The sequence below is a fragment of the Podarcis liolepis genome (assembly GCF_965112155.1).
Source record: "Podarcis liolepis genome assembly, chromosome: 7".
Taxonomy (NCBI): domain Eukaryota; kingdom Metazoa; phylum Chordata; class Lepidosauria; order Squamata; family Lacertidae; genus Podarcis; species Podarcis liolepis.
Genome location: NC_139561.1, coordinates 12,512,531 through 12,538,829, shown reverse-complemented (window position 1 = coordinate 12,538,829; position 26,299 = coordinate 12,512,531). Strand labels below are relative to the sequence as shown.

The window sequence follows — 26,299 nt, the reverse complement described above, 5'->3', positions numbered from 1 at the left end:
GAGTCGGTCACGACTGGACCTAATGGTCAGGGGTCCTTTACTTTACCTTACTTTAACCAGGATGGCTAAGCTTTGCCTTTGTGGTTGGAGGCAGCCGTGCTTCCAAATACCAGTTTCTGCTGGAAGCCACAGGAGGGGAGAAGGCTCTTGTGCTCAGTTGGGTCCTGTTTGTTGGTTTCTCCTTGGGGCATCTGGGTGACCTCTCTGGGATAAGCACACTGGACTACATGAGCCATTGGACAGATCCAGCAGCCAGGCTCCCCATTCATTCTTAACAGGAAGGAGCGTCTCCACCCCCATTGTTCTGCCCGGACACTGAGGTCCAGTGCCGAGGGCCTTCTGGTGGTTCCCCCGACAGGGAACCAGGTAGAGGGCCTTCTCAGTAGTGGCGCCCACCCTGTGGAATGCCCTCCCACCAGATGTCAAAGAGAAAAACAACTACCAGACTTTTAGAAGACATCTGAAGGCAGCCCTCTTTAGGGAAGCTTTTAATGTTTAATAGGTTATTGTATTTTAATATTCTGTTGGGAGCCGCCCAGAGTGGCTGGGGAAACCCAGCCAGATGGGCGGGGTATAAATTATTATTGCTGTTGTTTAGTCGTTTAGTTGTGTCCGACTCTTCGTGACCCCATGGACCAGAGCACGCCAGGCACTCCTGTCTTCCACTGCCTTCCGCAGTTTGGTCAAACTCTTGTTTGTAGTTTCGAGAACACTGTCCAACCATCTCATCCTCTGTCGTCCCCTTCTCCTTGTGCCCTCCATCTCTCCCAACATCAGGGTCTTTTCCAGGGAGTCTTCTCTTCTCATGAGGTGGCCAAAGTACTGGAGCCTCAGCTTCAGGACCTGTCCTTCCAGTGAGCACTCAGGGCTGATTTCCTTCAGAATGGAGAGGTTTGATCTTCTTGCTTTCCATGGGACTCTCAAGAGTCTCATCCAGCACCAGAATTCAAAAGCATCCATTCTTCGGCAATCAGCCTTCTTTATGGTCCAGCTTTATATGGTCCAGCTTATTATATTATTATTATATTATTATAACAGTCTAAGGCAGGTTCCAGCACCCCTGGACTGCGTCCTCTGGTAAGTACCAGGAGCAGCTGAGCAGTTACAAAAGGGCCCTGGATTGACCCATGGCCTCCTCAGGTGAGGCTGGGAACATCTCCTGCCTGAAATGAGCATAGCACAAGGTATGAGCATGGAATCATAGAGTTGGAAGGGACCCTGACGATCATCTATCAGTGTTTCCCAAACTTGGGTCTCCAGCTGTTTTCGGACTACGATTCCCATCACCCCTGACCAGTGGTCTTGCTAGCTAGGAATGATGGGAGTTGTAGTTCAAAAAAACCAGCTGGAGACCCATGCGGGGATCGAACCTGCAACCTCCGCGTTACATCTGTTCGTGATAGAAAATTTGTGTGATTATACATATATGAGAAAAATTCCACCGGGATATTTATAAAACGGGAAGCGCTAAGTCACGCTGCTCAAAGAAGCGGCCCTCTTCATCGTCGCCGCTGAAATGTTTTGCAGGAGCCAAAGGCTCTGATCCTTCCTGTTGTTGTTGTTTTTTTAAATGAATAAACAGATGGAAAATGCCAAGAAAACATTGCTTTTGAAAAATGCATTCTGTTGATGCTAAAAAAACCAATCAAACGTTTTGGACATGAGTCCATAGTTAAATGTCTGAAGAGGACCCTGTTTGATCGCTGTCCTTTGATGGCCCAGTTGGTTTGAGTGGCCTCGGTGGTCACACTGTGATTTTTGGGGTGTGGGCTGGAACAAAATCAGATCAAAGCCTGACATTTGCAGGTGCCCACACTCGGAACCTCTCTGCCCACTTTTTCTCTCTTTCTCTTTTTTATAAAGCGATGCCAAACAGAGCGCCTCTTTCCATGGATCAGCTGGAAACCACGATTAAAAATAAACCCTCGGATTCTCCCTCGAAGGGGGTGTGTGCCCCCAGGTCCAATTACAAAGGAGGCTTGTGCCTGGCCTTGCCTTTATCCATGGTGCCCCCATGGGGCTGGTGTAGAGAGACGGTGGGGGAGAAGGAAGGAAGTGCGAAAAGCGAAGGGATGATCTGGAGGAGACACAGAGCGCAGTTGTTTTGCTTGTTCTCCGTGGGCTCCGAGGGACAGGCGAGGAGAGCCAAAAATCACTCTCGGCGAGATGATTAACTCCGCAGAGCGGAACAATGTTTAACCGGCTGTGTCGATAGACAGAATAATGTGTTTTCAGCAGCACGGTTTGACCCCGCTGCATGCCCAAGATGTGAGAGGGGTCATTTAGCTTGGGAGAAGAGGGGAGGGAGTTTGGTGGCGTCTCGCCCAGAAGGTATGTTTTTTTTGCGCTTGGCTCTAAAGCATCCCCCAGGTTGCTGCCAGCGGCACACAGCTTCTGTCCCCGCTGAGTTTTGCCAAAGTTCATGCCGTCGGCCCTGGAAAGCCTCGGCCTCCAGGCCTCCGGGATGAAGTGCGTATCTTTGCCTTGGCTTCTCTGACTCCTTCACTTCTCTGGTCCCAGGCAAATCTGTGGGTATCGTCACGACAACGCGGGTCAATCATGCCACGCCGAGCGCAGCCTATGCGCACTCTGCCGACCGGGACTGGTACTCCGACAACGAGATGCCCCCTGAGGCTATCCAGCAGGGCTGCAAAGACATCGCACACCAGCTTTTCGAAAACATCCCAGACATTGAGGTGAGCGCGGGTCAGCCGAGAACAGCTGCGGGGCGGTTTTAATATAAGAGAGGAAGAAGGCAATGAAGATTGGACAGGGCGGAGGGGACCTGGATAGCTCCGTTGGTTAGAGCATGGTTCTGATAACTCCAAGGTTGGAGGTTTGATCCCCATATGGGAAAGCTGCGTATTCCTGAATTGCAGGGGATTGGATCCTTAGCAGTGCTATTTTGGGGGGGACATGGGGGTACACATACCCCTAAACATTTTGTGAATCTAAGTTTGGCCTCATTGAGGGGCAGCATTTCAATATGAGTAGGAAAATGAGTAGGAAAATAGGGTTTGCTGATTAGAAGGTCGGCGGTTCGAATCCCTGCGACGGGGTGAGCTCCTGTTGCTCAGTTCCTGCTCCTGCCAACCTAACCGTTCGAAAGCACAAAGTGCAAGTAGATAAATAGGTACCACTCCGGCGGGAAGGTAAACCTGGCCATGCCACTGTCAAACGGCTCTTAATGCCAGGAAGTTGACCCTTTCTTGTAACTTGAAGCTGTCGGTTTGAGTCCTACCCTCCAGAGCAGGAGACAACAATCTCGCTCCATGTGGCAAGCTGTCAGATATTGGAAGAAGGCTCTCCTATCTCCTCTCCGTCTCCTCTTCTCCAGGCTAAATATCCCCGGCTCCCTCAATCGTTCCTCATAAGGCTTGGTTTCCGAACCCTCCACCATCCTGATCTCTTCCTCCTCAGATGTGGAGCTCCCCGGGCAGTGGCGTAGCGTGGGGGGTGCAGGGGGGGCTGGCCACACCGGCCGCAACATCTGGGGGAGGGCGCGCTCGCACTCGCAGCTCTTTGCCCCTACCTGGCTCACTCACTCTCTCTCACTGCAGTGCTGGCTGTGCGAATCCGATCCGAGCCGCCGGGTCACCGCCCACTGTGGAGGGGGTGGGTGCCAGGCTTGCGGTGCGGAGAGAGAGCAAGGGACTATCTGGGGGAGGGACAGTGCAGCGGCCGCCCAGCGCAGCGCTGAGCGCGGGAGAGAACCACACCAGACCAGACCAGGCAGCAGCAAGAAGAAGCTGGCAGCGGCGGCAGGTTAGGGGTTAGGGGGCGCAAATTACTTGCCTTGCCCCGGGTTAGGGGGCGCAAATTACTTGCCTTGCCCTGGGTTAGGGGGCGCAAATTACTTGCCTTGCCCCAGGTTAGGTGGCGCAAATTACTTGCCTTGCCCCAGGTTAGGGGGCGCAAATTACTTGCCTTGCCCCGGGTTAGGGGGCGCAAATTACTTGCCTTGCCCCGGGTGCTGACAACCCACGCTACGCCGCTGTCCCCGGGTGTGGCCTTGGGCCAGTCCCTGCATCTCAGCCTAACCTACTTCGCAGGATGGCTGTTGCGGGGATTAAACAAGGAGAGGGAGAATGATATACAGTCATACCTCATGTTACGTTTGCTTCATGTTACGTTTTTTCAGGTTGCGTCCCGCGGTGACCTGGAAGTACCGGAAAGGGTTACTTCCGGCTTTCACTGCTCGCGCATGCGCAGTAGCGCTAAATCACGCTTTACGCATGCGCACAAGCACCAAATCACACCGCTCACCTGCGCAGATACGGTGCTTCAGGTTGCAGGCTTTCCATGTTGCGAACGGGTCTGCGGAACGGATCCCGTTCGCAACCAGAGGTACCACTGTACACCACTTGGAGCTCTTTGGGGGGGGGGAGACAGGATGGAAATGCAGCAAATGAAGGAATTTAGGCCCTTGGAATAATAATAATAATAATAATAATAATAATAATAATAATAATAATAATAATAATAATAATTTTATTATTTATACCCCACCCATCTGGCTGGGTTTTCCCAGTCCTGTCCCCAGGGCCCACCCCTCAATGGTCTTCCCACTGAATGTTTTTGCCTGACTGGTACCTGAAGGCCAGAGAGGGGTGCGTGGAAACTAGCCTACTGTGCGAAGGGAAAAATTCACATCAATTGCTCCACCTGCTTTGCCCCACCCCTGGCATGTGCCACCCCCCCCCCAGAAGGCAAAGCAGCCCTTGGGGCTGCTAAAGGCTCCCCACCCCTGAAATGAGCGGTCCATTTAGCTCCCAGCTCTGTCTCCTGTGACTGCAGAACAGCTCAGGCTCTGCCGCAAGCCTAATAATTATTCTACTTTGTGCAAAATGTACTGTGCCGTGTGTGGAATGCCACGGCCCTTCCTCGGGCGTTACTCTCGCTCTCTGGTTTCGGCAGCAAGCAGTTATTTCGGAGAGCAAGGTGGGTGGATTCGTGAGGGACACAAAAGGGAGGATCCAGCTCTGGGTGGATTTATTGCTTTTTCCCAGTCCTGTTCCAAGGAGATCAGGGCAACCGAAAATGGCCTCCCTAACCCCATGTTATCCTCAGGCTGAATTCAGGGGTCACATGACCTCGTGGGAAACCTTTCCAGGGTCACATGACAGTGGTGCATAAGTGGGTGGAGCAATAGATGCGAATCTTACATTTGCACCCTTTTTGGTTTGCGCATGGATGAGAAGCGCAATATTTGAAGCACAGCAGTCCTTCGAAATTCACACTTCTCCAGATTTTGCAAGGCACTTCTACAACCAAACAATATGCACAATGATGCCTGTATTTGGGGGGAAATAACAAACAAAATGCTTCATATTCTGGGGAAATTGCTTGCAGAACTGTGTTTATGATGATGATGATGATTATACTGATGAATTTTCACAAAGATCGAAACAACAACAGCTCAAATTGCTGTGGAGATCTGAATTGAAGACTGGAAAATTTAGAAAGCCAGGGAACCGGAAAATTGACAGAATATTTAATCCCTGCCCCCAGCTCCCCTCAGATCTTTCATTTGGGGTGGGGGGTGGGGGTGGGGAGCTGCTCCCTGCCTTCTTTCTCTCAGTGCTTCATGGTGCATAGAACATATACAAATTGAAATCGGTTAAAGCATGAGGACTTTTACAGCAACAACAAAAATCTTTCTTTTTTTAAAAGGAAACACCTTAAATTAGAGATTGTGGGGTGAATTACCATCTAAAGACTTGGCTGGGTCTTGGGAGAAAAACCCCTCTGTCTGTTTGTCTTGCAATGAGCTAAAAAAATGGGTGGTATGAATGAAACCGAATCACCCATCCCACAACATTCACAGAAAAACCTCCTGTTTCTTTCAGGCAAATGTGGTTCTTTCTTCTTCTTCTTCTTCCTCCTCCTCCTCCTCCTCCTCCTCCTCCTCCTCCTCCTCCTCCTCCTCCTCCTCCTCCTCCTCTTCTTCTTCTTCTTCTTCTTCTTCTTCTTCTTCTTCTTCTTCTTCCTCCTCCTCCTCCTCCTCCTCCTCCTCCTCCTCCTCCTCCTCCTCCTCCTCTTCTTCTTCTTCTTCTTCTTCTTCTTCTTCTTCTTCTTCTTCTTCTTCTTCTTCTTGCCTTGCAACTTTCTTTCTTGGAAGTTAAACCAAGAAGCAGTTTGTCTCCCTGTGAGTCACAATGTTTCCTTGGTTGTGCATAAAGGATCATCTTTCTGCCCTTGAACCCTGCTCTTGTGGAAGATACTGCTGTCCTGATTTGGTTCCCTTTAATTGAAAGCTAAAATCTCTAGCCCAGATGGCTGAACAGAGGGGTGGGCTGTACAAAAGTTGAGGAATCAGGTGACAGCCCTATGTTTTATCAATTGCACAGATATTTCATCCGGAAGGGGGATGGGAAAGGAATTTGGTTCGGGATCTGTACTTCCCGAAAGAATAAACACACCTAATCTCAGCTACTCTTCAAAAGCCCCACTTCTCTGAATTTTGCAATGCCAAATGATCCTGCTGGATAAAAGTTTATATTGAAGGGAAATGCATTAGTGGAAAGGACATACCAAAATCTGCCGGCAAACATTAGGGGTAATTGCATGGGGGGAAAGTGTAGCCTAGGAGAAATTTGCATTCGGATATTGGCAAAATTTCCTGGGGACGTTAACGAAAAATTGCAAAGCGGTGTGAGAACGTGGAGAAGTGGAGATTGGAAAAACGAGGAAAACCCCAAATGGGTGACTTCATCTATTCCTTGCCTGGAACAGCAGCCAGGCTCTTGGCTGGCTGAGAAGGAGACCGAGGTTAGAAGCTTTTGGCGTTTCCCAAGCAGCTGATTTAACTATGCAGATGAGCTCAAAGAAAGCTTTCAGTGCTGCGAGTGGAAAAGTTGTGCGAATCGGCAGCTCTGAGGGGGGCGAGAGGGGAGGCCCTTGAGAATGCAACCCAAGAAAGTCTCCGGCAGTGCAGACCCTTCCTCCTCCTCCTTCATTCCGGACCAGAGAGCCTGAACTGAGTCTCTGTTTCCCACAACAGCTGTTCTCGCCCTCTGCCTTGCAACCCAAAGAGGCGAGAGAAAGCGAGTGAGCAGGGTGGCCTCTTCCAGCCACTGCCTGCACCTGGCACTTGGGCAACAGGCCCCTGTTGCTATTCAGGCCCACTCTCTCGAGGACCCAGCCAGCAGCCCCCACCTCCCCGGCCCGTTTCCCCCAAACGCAGGAAGCTGGCAAGGGCGAGAGAGAGTGCCAGGAGGCCAGAGGGCACCTCTCTGCAGATGCATTCCGCGTTCAGGGCAAAGAGAAGCTTGAACGATGCGCCGTGGTGCTGTGCGTTAATCTTTTATCTGGGCCATTGTAGCAGAGCGCATCGGTTGCATCGTCACAGCAGGGCACCCCATGCCAGCTGGCACAGCTTGCCCAAAAGCACAATCAATGCCTATTGTCTCAGGCAGTGGGTACAGCAGGAGAGGACACAGCTCCCCCTGGTGGTGGAATGAGGCCAGCAGCGCCTAGAGGCGAGGCTGATGTCTCTGTGGGTCAATGTTCACACAGGAGGTTCTGCGGGCAGCAATGGAGGCGATGGATGACGGGCTGTAGCTAGGCACCCATTTGGTGCCTTGTGTGGCTGGTCTGGTCTGCAATGCAGGAATCTTAACTAAAGCCAGTGTGGTGTAGTGGTTAAGAGCGGTAGTCTCGTAATCTGGGGAACCGGGTTCGCGTCTCCGCTCCTCCACATGTAGCTGCTGGGTGACCTTGGGCCAGTCACACTTCTTTGAAGTCTCTCATCCCCACTCACCTCACAGAGTGTTTGTTGTGGGGGAGGAAGGGAAAGGAGAATGTAGCCGCTTTGAGACTCCTTAAAGGGAATGAAAGGCGGGATGTCAAATCCAAACTCTTCTTCTCTTCTTCTAAAGTGTCCATGATAGATGGCTATCTTAAAAACCTCAAAGAAAGGGGAGTCCATAACCTCCCAAAGGAGACTGTTCCCACTTAGTCAGAATCTCTTTTCTTGTAATAAAATAATAATAATAATAATAATAATAATAATAATAATAATAATAATAATAATAATAATTATTATTATTATACCTCGCCCATCTGGCTAGGTTTCCCCAGCCACTCTGGGTGGCTTCCAACAAAGTATTAAAATACAGTAATCTGTTAAACATTAAAAGCTTCCCTGAACAGGGCTGCCTTCAGATGTCTTCTAAAAGTCTGGTAGTTGTTCTTCTCTTTGACATCTGATGGAAGGGCGTTCCACAGGGCGGGCGCCACTATTGAGAAGGCCCTCTGCCTGGTTCCCTGTAGCTTTGCTTCTTGCAATGAGGGAACCGCCAGAAGGCCCTCGGCGCTGGACCTCAGTGTCCGGGCTGAACAGTGGGGATAGAGACGCTCCTTCAGGCATACAGGACCGAGGCCGTTTAGGGCTTTAAAGGTCAGCACCAACACTTTGAATTGTGCTTGGAAACGTACTGGGAGCCAGTGTAGGTCTATGGAGCCATTATTTTGAGTCCTGCCCTTCAGAGCAGGAGAAAACAAGCTTGTTCCCTCTTCCGCGTGACAGCCATTGAAAGGCAGAGCATAGTCGCGCAGAGGTGGATTTAGGGGAACGCAACCAGTTTGGTTGCATCGGGTGCAGAGCCTTTGGCGCACTGCAGCTATGATGTAGAATGGAAGGCTTGAGGCAGGGTGGGGGCGCCAAATTTTGACGTTGCCCAGGGCTCCGCTGAAATTTGAGACCCCAGGACCTGCCATTGTCAAAGGCCTTCTCTTCCTCCATGAATTTGTCTAATCCTCTTTGAAAGTCATCCTACTGTGTGGTCATCACTGCAGCAGGGAGTTCCATAGTTTAACCATGCACTGCATGAAGTTCTTTCTTTTATCGGTCTTCAGTCTTCCAGCACCCAGCTTCTTTGGCTAGCCACGAGTTCTAGTGCTGTTCTCTGTGCCGCTCATATTTGTACAGTGGTACCTCGGGTTACATATGCTTCAGGTTACATACGCTTCAGGTTACAGACTCCGCTAACCCAGAAATAGTGCTTCAGGTTAAGAACTTTGCTTCAAGATGAGAACAGTAATCGTGCTCCGGCGGTGTGGCAGCAGCAGCGGGAGGCCCCCATTAGTTAGAGTGGTGCTTCAGGTTAAGAACAGTTTCAGGTTAAGAACGGACCTCCGGAACGAATTAAGTACTTAACCCGAGGTACCACTGTATAAACTTTCCTGTTGCCTCTGACTTGCCTTTTCTCTAAACTTTTGCTCCCCAACAGCTCGTAATTCAGAGGTTTCAGGGACACGAGTGACGCTGTGGTCTAAACCACTGAGCCTTTTAGGCTTGCTGAGTGGAAGGTGCAGGCATAGGCAAACTCGGCCCTCCAGATGTTTTGGGACTACAACTCCCATCATCCCTGACCACTGATCCTGTTAGCTAGGGATGATGGGAGTTGTAGTCCCAAAACATCTGGAGGGCCGAGTTTGCCTATGCCTGATTCAGAGGTACCCTTTGCCTCTGCCACACCTGATGAAGCAACCGCCAGACATCTTTTAAAGACACAAGCTTTCGTCTTAACTTCCCTGCCTGAAACCCTGGGGAATCCACTACTGCCGGTTAGTGTAGACAACATTGAAGGGTCTGACTCAGTATAATGCAGAGTCTTTTGGGCTTTTTAAACACTTCAGCCTTTAAAAGAAATCAATATACAACCAGGATCTTCCTAGTGCCCATGAACCTGGTGGCATGGCATTTTCCGGATGAAGAAACGGGGCTTTTTCCACGCTCCTCGGAGGACTTTAATCTAACAAACGCAGAATGAAATATATACCCCCAGGGCGAAAAATTTCCAGCTGAAGCAGGAGAGAAAAAGAGAGAGAGAGAAAGGGAGAGAGTTAGGGGGAGGAGAGGCCTGTTTCGATGTGGTGCTGGCCGCTGTGGCATTCATTCCTCTGGGTGAAGAGGCATTTTGCAGTGCGCAGGCAAAGGAAGCCAGTTATTAGTAGCCACTAATGTTATGCAAGCACATGGGGGCTCCTGGGTTGTCCAGAGGAGGCTGAGCCAAGCAGCTCAGAAACTCAGCTGGCTTCCCATTCCCAGTTTTCTGAGGCCATGGAATTAGATTTCTCACCGGGCAAAACCATGCACTCTCCTGGCAGGTTGCGGAAGGCGCTGGGTCCCCGTGCGGCTGGTGGAGGAGGAAGGGCAGCAGCGAGGCACGAGTGCAAACCGTAGATTCGTGCAAGAGAGGTGCTGGGGCCCAGAAGATTGGGCAAGGCCAGGGGCCTGGTGCCAGCCGCACCCTGCCACAAACCCCACAGAATGCTCTCTCCCCACCACAAAGGTCTGGCTAAGCCAGGCATGGTCTCGCATTCCTGCTGCCTGCGGGCGCCTGGAGCGCTTCTGGGTGCCCTCCAAACAGCCCTGGCCCAGGAACAGCCGGCAATGCCAGGGGAGATGTTAGCTTGGTTGCAGCAGCCGTGGCAGTGCAAACAGGCGGCCACAACGGCCCCAGCCACCCCGTGGTTTGAGCGACAGAGGTCAGTCTCCGGGCTCCTTTCACCGCTCGCATCGTCCGATGGAACCCGGCACCGCATTCCCCCCCGGGGTAAATAAATAGGGGTGGGTGTGTCTTTCTACTTCAAATAAACCCACGGCAAAAATAAAGCAAAAAGCTGAACCTGTTATTTAAGCAGCTTAATATGTCCATTAAAAAAAAAAGAGAGAAGATAATAATTTTAACTTTCTTCTGCAATAATTACATGTTGGGCGAGCCAATTCTGTTGGGTGTGTAATTAAATATTCCCCTTCAAATCTTCCCCCCCCCTCCACAACCTGGCCCAGTTCTGCTGCACTGGATGATTCACCTTCCAAGACCCTAAATCGGAGGAGGAAGAGGTTGGAGTGCCAGCAAAGAAGCGTAATTGTGGTCAAATAAACAGGCTCTCCATCGCAGGCCTTCTCAGATGGAGCCCAGCTGAATTAAGCTCCTATTGGGCTGGGCAGAGAGCCTGCAAAGGACAGATTGCAGGAAGAGAGACGGTCGGGAAGCATTTCTTTTAAATTTGCAGAGGTTTATGAACCAGATGTAGGACTTTCCTTAGATGTAGGACTTTCCTTCCCTTTCAAAATGTCTTTAGTGCATAGCTGTCAACTGTCCCTTATTTGGTGGGAAACTCCCTTATCCCTGCGCCGTGTCCCGCTGCTGCTCCTTATTGATGATGTCCCTTAAATTTCCCGGGTTTCAAAGGAAGCAGCTCCTCTCCCTCCCTGCCTGCTGGCCAGGGAGGAGGGAGGCTCCAACTGTGTTGCTTGGCTGCCCGGCCCGCCCCCCTCCGGCCTCCTCTCACCAGCCTCGGCCCCCGGAAGCCCCTCCCCGCTGGGACTGAGGAGCCTTGAGATGAGACCGAGGGCAACCATAGAGAAAGCAGTTCAGAGAGAGGAGGAGGAGGCGGAGGGGCAGGCAGGTGTTCCAAGGGCTAACCATAGAGGGGGAAAGTGGAGGAAGGACCGCAAGCGCTTCTCCCATAGATTTGTTGTGGTAGACTAGCATAGATTGTCTGATCTGTGGGTTTACTTCGGGCGCTATTCCACCCCCTTCCTCCCGCCCCGCCTGATGGAACTGAGAGCTGCAGATGGAGCACGAGAGAAAAGATACAGAACTGCAGCAGCATCTTCGTAGCTTGGACTTCGTTTTGCGTGAAAAGTGGTTGCTGCTTGTAGTTATTTAATTGCAGTGTTTCATCAGCTGGTCTCCTGAGCAGCAACCTCTGGAAATGAAGGGCTAAAAACCAGCGCTGCTCTCCAAAATTATCTGGTCCCTTTTAACTTCGTAGTTCAGCTGGTTGACTAAAATCCCTTATTTTTGCTGCTGATCCCTTATTTTCGAGGCTGCTGGTCCCTTATTTTCAAATCTGTAAGTTGACAGCTATGCTCTAGTGATTGCTCAGCACTTCCCTTCTTGGGCCACGTTTTCTATTAACATTCTAACACTCCACCTGAGGCCCCTTTTTTTATTCTGTCTGAACCGGTGCAAAGAGGGAAACTGAGCAGAATGAGAGAGGAGATTCTTTGAAACCTCATTTTGGGAGGTTTGTTTATCCAGGTCTTACAGCCACAATTCCTGCAGCTGTCCCACAAAACTGGAGCCGAGGTGTTCTCGTTCGCCCCAGAGCCAAAGTGGCATGATAAAATGTCCAGAACATGGAAAGGTCCTTAGATACACCCTGCTGAGTCAGACGGTGTTCTGTTTACACTGGAACAAACTGTCCGCCTTGACTTGCATCCCCAGTTGCTTGCCTGCCTTATCGTGGGAGCTCGTCGGGCGCTGCAGTAGACACAGTGCCAGCACTGGGCAGGACGCAGATGCCCAAAGCTGCATAGTTGCCCATCAGGCTCAGGACCTGCTGCTCTGGCCGGCAGCAGCTTTGCAGGGTCTTGGGCAGAGAAGCAGCACTGCAGCTAGGGACACAGGTGGCGCTGTGGTCTAAACCACTGAGCCTCTTGGGCTTGCCGATCGGAAGGTCAGCGGTTCAAATCCACGTGATGGGGTGAGCTCCCGTTGCTCTGTCCCAGCTCCTGCCAACCTAGCATTTCAAAAGCACACCAGTGCAAGTAGATAAATAGGTACCGCTGCGGCGGGAAAGTAAATGGTGTTTCCGTGCGCTCTGGTTCCTGTCATGGTGTCCCATTGTGCCAGAAGCAATTTAGTCATGCTGGCTGCATGACCTGGAAAGCTGTCTGTGGACAAACGCTGGCTCCCTTGGCCTGAAAGTGAGGGAACCCCATAGTCACCTTTGACTGGACTTAACCGTCTAGGGGTCATTTACCTCTTCTTCTTTTTTTAAACCTGCTCTGTAACTCTCTGCCAGGGATTGAACCTGATGCAACACGTTGGCGACTAATACACACACAATAATTACCAAAATAATTATACAATCTTTACCAGTCTTCTGAGAAAAATACAAAACCTTGTGCAAAGCCTAAAAAGATAAAGAAAACAAAAGCATTTGAAAAACCCATTGAAACCAGACATTATAAGTTCATCTTAGGTTGGGTAGTTCGTAAGTCTCTGTGGCTTTGCACAAGGTTTTGTGTTTTTCTCAGAAGGTTGATAAAGAATGTATAATTATTTTGGTAATTCTTGTGGGTATATTAGTCGCCAACGTGTTGCATGAGTTGTGCTACTTCTATCAACAGCACAAGTTGCATTTTTCTAGGGATTGAACCTGAGGCTTTCCTGCCTGAGACGCACATGTCTCACTACTGGCCTGTGGCCCTGCACCAAAGCCTTGCCCAGTTCAGGAGGCAGGATGGCCTTGGCCCAGTCACTGGTATCCTTTTTCTCAGCTGAGCACATCGTCCTCTTCCAACTGCAGCCTCAAGCTTTGCAAGCCGCTCTGAAAGTCTTCTCGACCCAAGCGGTACTGTGATGTCCATGCTCACCTTGCATGCCAGGTAGAAACAGACTCCTTTCCTTGCCTCCTGCTCAGGTGATTATGGGAGGGGGTCGGAAGTACATGTTCCCCAAGAACACCAGCGATGTGGAATATCCGAACGAGGAGAAGTTCAGGGGGACTCGGCTGGATGGCAGGAACCTCATTGAGGCATGGAGGAAGACAAAACCAAAAGATAAGGTAATTGGGACATTTTCGCAACCCTCCGGGTGAAGTCTGGGGTGGCGATTATGATCGCAATGATGTTCCACCCCACCCCAATCTCCGGGAAGCAGCCAGGGGCTTTCCCAGAGTTTGATTTCCTTGGGGTGAAGGTTGGCAGAGGCTGCGGTGTCTTTAGAATATAGGGTTTGATTCACACAAATATCCAACCTGACCATGAGATGCTCGCGGCATTGACGCTCCAACAGATCTTGCGTCTCCATCAGTCACTGCTTGAGCTCCTGCACAGAGCAAGCAGGTCTTTGGGCTTCCAGCTTCCAGCCTGCTTCCAGCTCAGCTCTCTGGCTCTTGTTCTCCTACCTAGCAGCGAGGAGAGTGGGGTCCATGGGCCTGCAGGGAACCATCCCTCAGTTGTAGCTCTTGTGGCTCATTCTTTTGGGATGCTGATCAGCACACTTATATGGCCAGCTAAGGACAATGTCTTACAAAGAAACCTGTCTAACCAGTTCAGCAACAGAATCTTCTCTTAGATCCTAACCCTCACTGGGTATAGGACCCCATGGGATGCAGGTGACGCTGTGGTCTAAACCACTGAGCCCCTTGGGCTTGCTGATCAGAAGGTCGACGGTTCGAATCCCTGTGATGGGGTGAGCTCCCGTTGCTCTTTCCCAGCTCCTGCCAACCTAGCAATTCGAAAACATGCCAGTGCAAGTAGATAAATAGGTACCACTCCGGCGGGAAGGTAAACCGTGTTTCTGTGGGCTCTGGTCGCGGTGTTCTGTTGCGCCAGAAGCAGTTTGGTCATGCTAGCCACATGACCCTGAAAACTGTCTGTGGACAAACGCCGGCTCCCTCGGCCTGAAAAGCAAGATTTGAGTGCTGCAACCCCATAGTCGCCTTTGACTGGACTTAACCGTCCAGGGGTCCTTTACCTTTTTTACTTTTTATAGGACCCCAAGAACTGGAAAGGATCACCCAGACTGATCCCCCCAAACCCACAACAATAATGACAATCCCAGTTGGGGATCTGTTTGGTTCCAGTTCTCCTCCTGGTCATCCTCACACTCTACTATAGTCATGAAAACAAGCCCAGTGGCCCTTGATGAGAGGGGCCCAATCCATACAACCCCTTGGAAGTACTGCTATTGCACCTCATCACCGCACCAGTTTAGTAGACCACCACCAAAGGTGCTCCTCAGTGGCAAATTCTTCTCTCTCTCTCTCTCTCTCTCTCTCTCTCTCTCTCTCTCTCTCTCTTTCCCCCAGAACGCCTTTTATGTGTGGAATCGGACAGAACTGATGAAGCTTGACCTGAACAAGGTGGACTATTTAATGGGTGAGTTTCTAGTTCATGAGGGGTGATCCAGAATTTTGGATTGAGTTGTCAGCAATGGGCTGATGGCACTCAGCTCTATTTCTCCTTTACATCTGCAGGTGAGGCAGTGGAAGTGCTGGACCATTGCCTTGCCTCAGTAATGGACTGGATGAGAGCCAACAAACTGGAGCTCAATCCAGATAAGACAGAGGCAATCTTAGTGGGCGGTTCCCTAGACCAAATAGATTGGAGGCTGCCTGCTCTTGAGGAAGTTACACTTCCTCTGAAGGAGTGGGTATGTAGCTTGGGGGTCCTCCTGGATCCTTTGCTGTCGCTTGAGGCTTAGGTGGCCTCAGTGGTCCTGAGTGCCTTCCATCAGCTTCAGCTGGTGGCCCAGCTGCGCCCCTATCTGGACAGAGACAACCTAACTACTGTTGTCTATGCGTTGGTAACTGTTAGAATTCCTGCTCCGTGATTGCAGTCATGGGATTGTTGTCTATCACATGACGGTATACGTTTTGACTCCACAGAGTGGAAAGTGATGGAGCCAGGATGCTTGTGTTACTGAGTTCCGTGAAGTGGGACTATTGTCCTTTGTTCTTTCTTTTTGCTATCTGATGCTAGAGAGAGAGGGAGCCATGTTGTAGTGCTCCGTGTGTGTTTATATGTAAATAAAGTAGATTAGCCAAAATGCTGAGTTGCTGAGGTCTGTTACGCAAGCTGCGCAAACTCTGCAGATCCCTAAATGTGCTGATGTCTGTTGGCATCGGTTGCTGTGATGTTCGGGCTGAAGAAAGCTTCTGCAGCCCCCAAACAATCGACTAGGAGGGTTAGATTACTGCAATACATGGGGCTGCCTCTCAAGATGGCTCAGAAACTTCAGCTGGTACAGAATTTGGCAGCTGGGTTGCCATGGCAAGGCAGTTTGAGCATATTGCACTGGCTGCCAATTAGTTTCTGGGCCCAATTCAAAGTGCTGGTTTTTACCTATAAGCCCTTAAACGGCTCAGGACTGCAATACCTCAGAGACCTCCTCACCCCATATAAACCAACTTGGACTCTGTGTCCATCATTTGAGGTCCTTCTTTATGTGCCTCCTCCATGCGAGGTCCCGAGGGTGGCAGCACAAGAAAGGGCCTTATCTGCGGTGGCTCCCTGTTTGCGGAATTCTCTCCCCAAGGAGGCTCACCTGGCACCTTCATTATACACCTTTAGGGGCCAGGCAAAAACGTTCCTCTTCAACCAGGCCTTTGGCTGATTAACAGCCAATGCCCTTTTTTTACATGTGTTCTGGGAGGGGGAGATTAATGGTTTGTTTTCATTCTTATTTTTATTATGTCTTTTGTGTTTTTTAATGTTGTGAACCACCCTGAGATCCACTGATGAAGGGTGGTATACAAAGTTAATAAAAAATAATTCCTTCCAGTAGCACCTTAAAGACCAACTAAGTTAGTTCTTGGTATGAGCTTTCGTGTGCATGCAACACGAAGAAGAAGTGTGTATCTGAAGAAGTGTGCATGCACACGAAAGCTCATACCAAGAACTAACTTAGTTGGTCTTTAAGGTGCTACTGGAAGGAATTTTTTTATTTTGAATAAAAAATAATATTAGGCAACATGTGTGCCTGAAACACCTTTAGCATCTGCTGCCTGAAGCAGCCAGTTGACTCTGCTCAATGTTAGAGCCGGCCCTGACTAGGACGGCTGCATGCTAGGCCAGCGTTGTGGAGAAATGTAAACATGTAATACACAGACAAAAAACATTATTTAAGTGAGATCAGGGACTCGAATGCAGCATGAGAGTTAACGAGGCTGTCACTCACACCTCTGGCTTTTCATCCGCAGGCCTCTTTGAACCGATTGACCTGGTGTACGAGCTGAACAGGAACAACGAGACAGACCCTTCTCTGACGGAAATGGTGGAGGTGGCCCTCAAAATCCTCCAGAAGAACCCTCTTGGGTTCTTCCTTCTAGTAGAAGGTGAGAGGAGGAAGAAGGTGTGGAGAAGGCAAGGGACCACTGTAGGAGGGACCACTGTTCCTGCATGCTGATTCAAAGGCCAGTTATGAAGGGTGACAGCAGAACTCTGGAACTAGATGGGCCATTGGCCTGATCCAGCAGGCCCTTCTTATATTCTTAAAGCACCAAAGGAATGAAGAAACCCCTGGCTCATATACAACACAACACTGTGGTTTCTTTTAAGCCACTGTTGGTTTAGCAAGCCATGAGTTGCCCTACAGACAAACAAACCATGGTTTGCTTCTTCAAAGTATGGTTTGCTTTCCGGCTGCTCTTGCCCTCGTGCCTTTGTTGCTCTGTGAGCATCTGGGGTGGGGTTGCCAAGCAAACCGTGGCCAAGTTCACACATAACACCAAACCATGGTTGAAACAAACTGGATTCTGACTGTGGTCTGTTGGTGGTAAAACAACAACATGTGAAACAGGTTAAGGACTGCTTGTCTCTGATTTTGGTTTCTGGTGGCTGGTTTTCTTATATTTGTTTCATATTGATGGTTTTATGGAAGATGTTTGTACGAATTTGTGTATCCTAACATATTGTTATGTACTGCCCTGGGGATTTCAAAATCCAGATTCTGAAGGGCAGAGTACAAATTCAATTTTTAGTAATGATAATAATGATAATATTTGAGTGTTGGTGGGCTCTCCTTTGCTGGAGATATTTAAGCGGAGATTTGATGGCCCCCTGCCAGGGATTCTTCAGCTGCAATTCCTGCACTGTAGGGGTTGGGACTAGAGGACAATTGGAGCACCCCTTACAGTTTTCTGATTCTAATAATTCCTTCCACAGGAGGCAGGATTGACCATGGACACCATGAAGGAAAAGCAAAGCAGGCTTTGCATGAAGCTGTGGAAATGGATCGGGCAATTGGCCGGGCTGATATCATGACCTCTTCTGAGGACACCCTGACCGTGGTTACTGCAGATCATTCCCATGTCTTCACTTTTGGAGGGTATACGCCCCGTGGCAATCCCATTTTTGGTATGTTGACACGCACACAAGCTGACAACCATGGTGTAGATGAGAGGTTAAACAGGCCCTATGGTCGCAGTTTGCAATCATCTGGAGGGGCCATTCATGACATTTAAGAGTCGCAGTAGTGTTTTCATCTCCCCCCTGTTCCCATCGTCTTTTCCCACTTCATTGCAGCTTGAAAATGTGGAGCTCTTTGTTGTTGTTTTAATGTAGAGAAAGGTGCAGTACCGAAGTACGATTCAGCTACCAAGCTGGTCAGTTTCTGTCATTGGAATGGAGGGGCAGACTACTGCTCCGCCTCAGGTTGCCAAAGTTGTTGTGCTTTTTTTTCTTCCCAAAATCTAAAAAGAAGATGTTTTTGAGCTATTTTAAGGGAAATCACCCAAAACGACACTACCAACGTGGGTTGCCGTATTCCCGTATTTTCCCAGACATTTCAACGATTTCCACCAGGTGTTAGGGAATCCTACCCCTCCCACAGCAGCCGCCAAGAAGCAGATAAACAAGAAGAGGGCTTACGAAGTAATTTATTCAATGTTCACAGAGAGAGAAGAAGGAATGAAGTCTCCCTTAAATAATGGCTTCACTCCGAGCCAAGTCCCACCCCCTCCATCACTCCTATTATACGTCATCCCTACATTGGCTGATCTGAGCTTTCTGCCTCTGTGCTTTCTGTTCTACTACTCTCAATGCTCGCCTGGTCCTGGGAGGGTGGGGGGTCAGGAATGCTTTCCAAAGACACTGAGTCTGTCAGCTGTCTCTCCCCTGCCACTGCTTCTTCCTGCTGTTCTTCTCCCAGTATTTCCTCCCTGCAGCCTCTGAGCTATGCCCTTCTGCAAACCACTGTTCTAAATCTACACTGTCCTCCTGTTCTCTGGAAGGTTCAGCAGAAGGGGGGCGGTCCCCGCCATTCCTCCTCCCTGACACCCGGACACTGTTTCCAACAGCCGATTCCCTGCTGTGTCTGGGGAATTCCAGACACAGGGCAACCCTATCTTGGGCGGGTGGCCTGACAAGCAAAGCGTTTCAGGTGCTCTCCAGACATCTTTCTGCTTTCACGTCAACCAGCCTTGTTCTTGGAGATGACCGACTGAAGTGGGTGCCCCTTGTGGGTGTCGGGCATGTGTTTGTGGATCCGTCCACATACTTACTCTCTGTAAAGATAATTGCAGATGGACCCCCTGAGGGTTTGCTGGAGCACTCTCCACGCTAATTTCCAAAGAAACATTTGTGGTTAACGTTTACAGTGTTTTGGAATATTTCCCAGAGCAGAGTTACAAACTTCTAGCAGGCAGGCATGGTTTTAGTTTTTTTAAAAAATAACTTCATGCGCACTTCAGAATCATTCGGCTTTCCTGCAGCAAAACAGGACCCCCGCTGACGATCAGGGGTGTCAGAAAATTCACATGAAAACAGAAACAGGAGTGGAAATTACCGAGGTTCACTAACTTGTCCCGTGTTTGGAACAGAAATCAACGGAGCAGACATCAATTAGGCGTTCACTGCTGCCGGTGTTGCTTTCAGTCTGCAAACAGTACGAAATGGATTACATTGGTTTTGCCCCATTTACATTGTGTTTCCTTGGCATTGAAATGAATGGTGTGTAATAACGTAATAACAACACAATTTATCTAATTAATTACACAAATTGTGTAAGTTGCATACTCTTGCCACAGAAGACAGGGAAACTAATAACTTTTTGGCAGAAGCCGAACTGCAGAGGAATGCAAACACTGCTGTGTGCCTTGAAATTCAGCGCAGAATGGTTAATCATTTCTTGCAGACTGCCTCGCCAGAGTGGTGCATGCTCTAGTTATCTCCCGCTTGGACTACTGCAATGCACTCTATGCGGGGCTACCTTTGAAGGTGACTTGGAAACTACAACTAATCCAGAATGCAGCAGCTAGACTGGTGACTGGGAGTGGCCACCAAGACCACATAAACCCACATTGGCTCTCAGTACGTTTCCAGGCATAATTCAAAGTGTTGGTGCTGACCTTGAAAGCCCTAAACGGCCTCGGCCCAGTATACCTGAAGTAGCTTCTCCACCCCCACTGTTCAGTCTGGACACTGAGGTCCAGCTCCGATGGCCTTCTGGCGGTTCCCTCCCTGTGAGAAGCGAGGTTACAAGGAACCAGGCAGAGGGCCTTCTCAGTAGTGGCGCCCGCCCTGTGGGACACCCTCCCATCAGATGTCAAGGAGTTTAAAAAAACTACACAACTTTCAGAAGACATTTGAAGGCAGCCCTGTACAAAATAATAATAATTAATGTTTGGTTTTTTAATGTGGTTTTATTACGCTGAAACTTGGAAACTTCCCAGAGTGACTGGGGCAACCCAGTCAACCGAGCAGGTTATAAGTAAAGTTGTTGTTGTTGTTGTTGTTGTTGTTGTTGTTGTTGTTGTTGTTGTTGTTGTTGTTGTTAATATTGTTAAAACTGGCAGGGCATCTATTTCTCAGGAATTGCCACCCAGCCCTGCCTTGCTGAAATGCAGATGGGATTGCTACATGGCTCTAATCACTTATCACCTTAAAAAAAAAAGATATCAGAAAGATGTTCCCGCCCAGAGCTTCTTGGATGCTCCACATAATTCCACCCCCCCCACAGCAACTGATTTATATTAAGTATTTATATGTTGCCCTATTACCTGTCTGGCCAATCAAAAGTTGAACACGAGCCAGCAATGTGACACAGCAGCCAAAAAGGCTAATGCGATTTTTAGGCTGGTTTAACAGAACTCTTGTTTCCAAGTCGCAAGAAGCATCAGTTCTGCTTTATTTTGCATTCCTCTGAGCTTGTATGGAGTGCTGTGTTCAGTTCAGGTGCTGCACTTAAAGAAGAACGTAGGCAAACTAGAAGAGTTTCAAACAAAGATTGGAAAGGCTAAGAGGAACCAGGTGTGTTTAGCCCAGGGAAGCGAAGATTGTCTGGGAACATGGCTGCATTCTCCGAAGGTGGTTTGTGCTCACGATGCTATAAGGGCATTCACACCCAACCGCGTTTCCCAGACTGTTTATGCCTGCAAAAACACTGAGGCGATATACACCAGTCAGTGCATATCCCATAACTCCATAGTGTTGTCATGCCTTTAACGTCCTGGTTAGTTTGCGTCCTGCTTCTGTCGCGCCAATGCATCGTCATCGTGACAAGGACCCTTTGCTCAATAAAACACCAGTAAAACACCATTGAACTGCAGGTGTCCCACTGAGTGACCTGGAGAAAGTGAACAGAGGAAAGCTTTTCTCCCTCTCAACTTAACGCTGGAACTCATGGGTATTCAATGAAGCTGAATGTTTAGGACGGAGGAAAGAAAGTCCTTCTTCATGCAGCAAGCACATAGTTAAACTGCGGAACTCCTTCCCACAGGAGGTAGAATCATAGAATCGTAAAGCTGGAAGGAAACCCAGGGGCCATCTAGTCCAGCCCCCTGCAATGCAGGAATCTCAATTAAAGCATCCATGGCAGATCCCAGGTAGCGACGGCCACCAAAATGTCAGGCTTCGGGGAATCAGCTTCCTCCCCCTGTGGCAGTAGATAAGAAGATCAAACAAAAGGAAGGTCTTACCAGTTAGAATCTTTAATAATCACAGCGAGAGAACAAAGAACACATCTCCTAGAAATGGCGGTGCTCCCAATTAAGGATCACACACCCCTCCATCCCTATTAATCTACGTCATTCCTACATCTTGAGCTTGCACCCTCTGCGCTTTCCATTCTTAGACTTCCTGAGCTCTTCGTGACCTTGGGCAGAGCAGAGGAATGATGTCCAGCGACTGTGAATCTGTTAACCCTCTCTTTTCCAGTGTTTCTTCTCCTAGCTGTTCCCCATCCAGTATTTCCCAGCTTCTGCCTTCTGAACTGTGCCCCTCGGCAAACCACTGTTCCAAATCTATACTGTCTTCCTGCTCCTGGGAAGATTCAGGATCAGGAACAGGGGGAGGGGGTGGCTCCCACCATTCTTCCCTCCTCAGCACCATCCCTGACACAGCTTGGGTGTGCTGGGCCCAGGGTAACCCGAGCAACGTGGTCCTGAATCCAAGGGTTCTGCGAGGAGTCAGTCCGACAGGGCCAAGGCAGGCCACGAGGCAAGAAACCAGGCAAGGTCAGGCACAGGGTCTCAGGCAGATTCTAGCAAACAGCAAGGTTGCTCCCGCAACCTGGGGTGGGGTCCGACAGCCTTTTGTCTTTGTCGGGGTAATGGCTGGTCCTGATCCCCTGGTGACTCACCTCCCTGTCTCTCCCGAAGTTGAGCACTCCTCCTGCGAGTACTCAGGTCTCTCCTTCTCTCAGACCTTGGTCTCTGCAGCTTGGGAGATGTTGGTAGGTTACTAGACCCAGAGGCTGCCTCAGCCTCTCCTGACCCAACTGGTAGTGGAGCAGCTGTAAGTGATGGCCCAGCTGAAGGCAACGAGGTAAGCCCCGCATCTGGAGCCAGGGCAGGCTCAGGCCCCTGACTCGGCCCAGATGGTGCTTGTTGCAGGGGAACCTGTGCAGACTGGGGCTCTTCAGAATCAGGCCCCAGACTTGGTTCAGCTGCCACCTGAGGCAAAGGATCCGGTGTGGACTGAGACTCCTCTGGTTCCGAGTCTGAGCCCGAGTCCCAGGCCATCACACTGGGTGACTTTAAAAAAGGATTCGACAAATTCACAGTTATTAAACTATGATGAAAACGATAATAACAACAACAACAATGATGATGATAATAATAAATATTTTAGTGGCTGCGTAAGGTCTGTCTAGTGCTTCCTTTCTTCTTTCCCCCTTAACTTAGGTCTGGCCCCGATGCAGAGTGACGTGGACAAAAAACCTTTCACCTCCATCCTCTACGGGAATGGACCCGGGTACAGAGTCATCGATGGAGAGAGAGAGAACGTGTCCACAGTGAACTTCAGTGAGTCCCTGCCCTATAGGGGACACCCCTACCCCACCCCCAGTCACCCCTGCCTACACCCCCCTCCCTCCACTTCCACTCTGCCATAATGGTGGTGGTAATTCTAACCGGGGGCGGGGGGGGCAGTGTTCTAAGTTTTAAGATGGGTTCTAACTCTTCACTGGTTGCATTTCGTACTGCTAAGTCGCTTTGAGACTTTTTCCTTGTGCTAAGCGGCTAAGAAGTCTAATAACTGAAATAAAGAGAAATGTGTGGGAATGTTCAGGGTGGCAGGAGAGGATATATTGTTTATTAATATCCTTCCTAACTTTCACTAGCAAGCTCCTTTACGCAGCAGAGTTACATTCCCCTTTTTATATGCACAGCAGATAGCTGGTTGCAGGCTCGTGTGAGCCTCTCACTATTACACAATTCATTCTGTCTCAGATTGAATTGTAAGTTCCCTTGAATCCCTCTTAAAAGAATAAAGACCTGACAATCTTATTCAAAGTCAATAAAAGAAGTTTACTCACATCAGTTCACAGTTGTATTCCTGGAGGCAGACTTAGTTACAAATATGTACATGTGGATCTACCCCATATGGGGGAATAATCCCAGTGCTTCTGCTAGCTGAGAGCTAACAGAGCAGTCCTAGCTAGAAGTTGGTCAAACGGCAAAGGAAGTCAAAAAGAGGAAGGTGTGCTGCGTGACTCGTCCTTTTGTTACCTAGACAGGTAAGGTCACGCCCACATGCGAAAGGAAGGATGCTCTAGCCAGGAGGAACAGCAAGTTTCGACTGGCTGGAACAAACATTCCCTCGCATGTCCACTCTAGGAAAACAAGGAATGTTGTACTTGACTGCCTCTCATGGATCACATCCCACAAAACACACCCTGATAAGTGTTTCCTCCATTTTCCCACTCCCTCTCTAGCGGATGCCAACTACCAGGCTCAGTCCGCCGTCCCAATGCGCATGGAGACGCATGGAGGGGAAGACGTGGCCATCTTCGCCAAGGGGCCCATGGCGCACCTCCTCCACGGAGTCCATGAGCAGAACTACATTCCCCACGTCATGGCCTATGCCGCCTGCATTGGCGAGAACACGGGCCACTGCCGCTCCGGAGCACCCACAAGGAGCCCGTCGGGACTCCTCGCTGCGACCCCCATGTTCTTCTCCCTCGCTCTGCTCAGGCTGCTGTTCTAAAGGCTCGCCTTCGGAGCGCTCCTCTGCCGGTTGAGCCTGACCACGCAGCGTCCGGGGCTCCACAACCTGCCTCTGGAAATGGGGTTCAGGTTTCAGCGACGGAGTGCACCTCTTTGCTGCGACTGACCAACCGCTAGGAATTTCCATTCCAGGCTTGGAGGCACCGGGGGCACCGGGTCAAACATCACTGTTTGTTTTGGATGTTCCAGGAGCAACGCCAGCCTGACATTCTGAGATGTTTTCTCCGGCAACTTCCTCAACGAAGATAAGAACGCCGTAGGGCTCTGTTGCATGGGAAGGGCATGCTCTGCGTTTTTTGTTTTTCCTTCTCTTTGCTGAAGTGTCTCTTACTTCACCAGAACGTTTTAACTGCCTGCTGCCTTAAAGGCTTGTCGCCTTCCTTTCTTCTGCAAAGGCAGGCTCCCCTAAAAGATAAAAAAACAAAAACCACCTGCTCTTCCTTCTCAATCCATTTCCCCTGATTTATATTGTGAGCAGTGGGAGTTCTTCCGCCGATCAACCAGCTCAAAACCAACCATGAAATTTAAGTTCAAAGAAGCAGAGGGTTATCGTTCCCCTACCCCACAGGCCTCCGAACTTTGTGATTCCTCTTTCCCAACGATGGGGACAGCCGATTCCATCTGGCTACATAGCAGAAAGAGAGACAGTGGGCCGCACCAAGACTCTCCTTTGGGAGACATTTGGGCTCCTGTCTCCTTGAACCTCTTTCCATTCCTTCATTCCAAGGACTTCTGCGACTTGTTTGCTTTCCCCCTTCTCCTTCCCAGTCCCCTTTTCTTCTTTTCACACATAGTTTATTAGTGCTTTTTGTAAATGGCTCCGGGAGCCCTTTTTGGGTGTGGGTGTGGGTGTGTATGAAGTAAAACAGTTAAACAAAACAAAACAAAACAAAACAAAACAAAACAAAACAAAACAAAACAAAACAAAACACAAACAAATAACCAGCGGAATGCTCAGCTTGATTTGTTCATATGCAGTGGGGTTTTTTAATGGGGGGACGCGGGGGTGCGCATACCCCTAAACATTTCGTGAATCTAAGTTTGGCCTCACGGAGGGGCAGTACTGTATTTTTTGCTCTATAAGACTCACTTTTCCCTCATAAAAAGTAAGGGGAAATGTGTGTGCGTCTTATGGAGCGAATGCAGGCTGCGCAGCTATCCCAGAAGCCAGAACAGCAAGAGGGATTGCTGCTTTCACTGCGCAGCGATCCCTCTTGCTGTTCTGGCTTCTGAGATTCAGAATATATTTTTTTCTTGTTTTCCTCCTCCAAAAACTAGGTGCGTCTTGTGGTCTGGTGCATCTTATAGAGCGAAAAATACGGTATTTCAATATGAGTAGAAAAATGAGAGTACCCCTAAACATATTTTTTTTAAGGAAAAAAGCACTGGTCACATGTATGCACCTAACCCTTAGCAAAACCATGCCTGAATGATAAACCAGGAGGCGTGGGTGTGTTTCAAGCGGTCATTGGTTGTAACACCACAAGTTCTGCAGCATTTGAAATCCTACGCTTTTGTTTAAAGCAACGAGCGAACGTTGATTGTATGTTTAAAGAAATGAACTCTGAAGTTTTTAAGTGGCAGAGAACTTGCGCTGAGATGATGAGGGGCTCTGTTTGATGTGGCGTGAGCCATGCTCATGTGGCGTGCTGTGGCGTTGGGGCTGGGAAAAGGGCTGGCTCTCCTCTCTGATGCTATCTCTGCACGCAGCTTGCAACGTTAGCCAGCCATGCGATCCCTTCCGACTTGTTTCAGTTCCGGGGAGCGTCTTTAGCCCTTCAGATGTTGTTAGCCTCTAGCCAGCTCTTAGGGTGGCAGCAAACCCTGCAACATCTGCATGGCACACAAGGGACAGCCTTGATCTATCCAAAATGGGTTTCACTTTGTGTGGGCAACACAGAGAGTTCCGCCGCCTTTGCTTCTCCAACTTTGTCCTTGGAGGGAATTAGATAGTTGCTGGAACTGCAATGCTGGGAGGCAGCTGGAGGGTGTCTTAAGCCAACAACTTGCATCACAAACCCCGCAGCCTTCAAAACCCTTCTTTGAATTGCTTTGCATCATCCACACGCAGAGGTGGATAGAAGAGCTGCAAAGCAAGTCCCGGGAGGAGGCTCAGATTTGAACTCTGAGCTTGCTCCATACCACTGGAGCAATCACAGAGTCAACCATCAGCTCAAGACTTCTCTGATGGCTCAAGGAGGTTAAAGGCAGCGCCCTGTATCCAGGGCCGGCCCTGCCGTTGTGCAAAAAGAGGAGACAGTGCCTCAGGTGGCGGATGCTGGAGGGAGCAGGCCCTGTCTTCCTAAGCTCCTGCACGCATGCA

General features: G+C 49.6%; 1 protein-coding gene across 1 annotated transcript in view; it reads left to right on the top strand.

Annotated features, from left to right (window-relative positions):
- ALPL (alkaline phosphatase, biomineralization associated) overlaps positions 1 to 24,408 on the top strand; it is a 60,323-nt gene extending 35,915 nt beyond the window's left edge. Inside the window, exons 6-12 of the mRNA XM_083514692.1 lie at positions 2,521 to 2,696; positions 13,447 to 13,590; positions 14,839 to 14,908; positions 16,732 to 16,866; positions 17,696 to 17,887; positions 22,654 to 22,773; positions 23,685 to 24,408. Of these exons, the coding sequence (XP_083370818.1) occupies positions 2,521 to 2,696; positions 13,447 to 13,590; positions 14,839 to 14,908; positions 16,732 to 16,866; positions 17,696 to 17,887; positions 22,654 to 22,773; positions 23,685 to 23,956 (1,109 nt within the window). The 3' untranslated portion in view covers positions 23,957 to 24,408. The remainder of the gene's footprint in view (positions 1 to 2,520; positions 2,697 to 13,446; positions 13,591 to 14,838; positions 14,909 to 16,731; positions 16,867 to 17,695; positions 17,888 to 22,653; positions 22,774 to 23,684) is intronic.
- Positions 24,409 to 26,299: the final 1,891 nt, after the last annotated feature.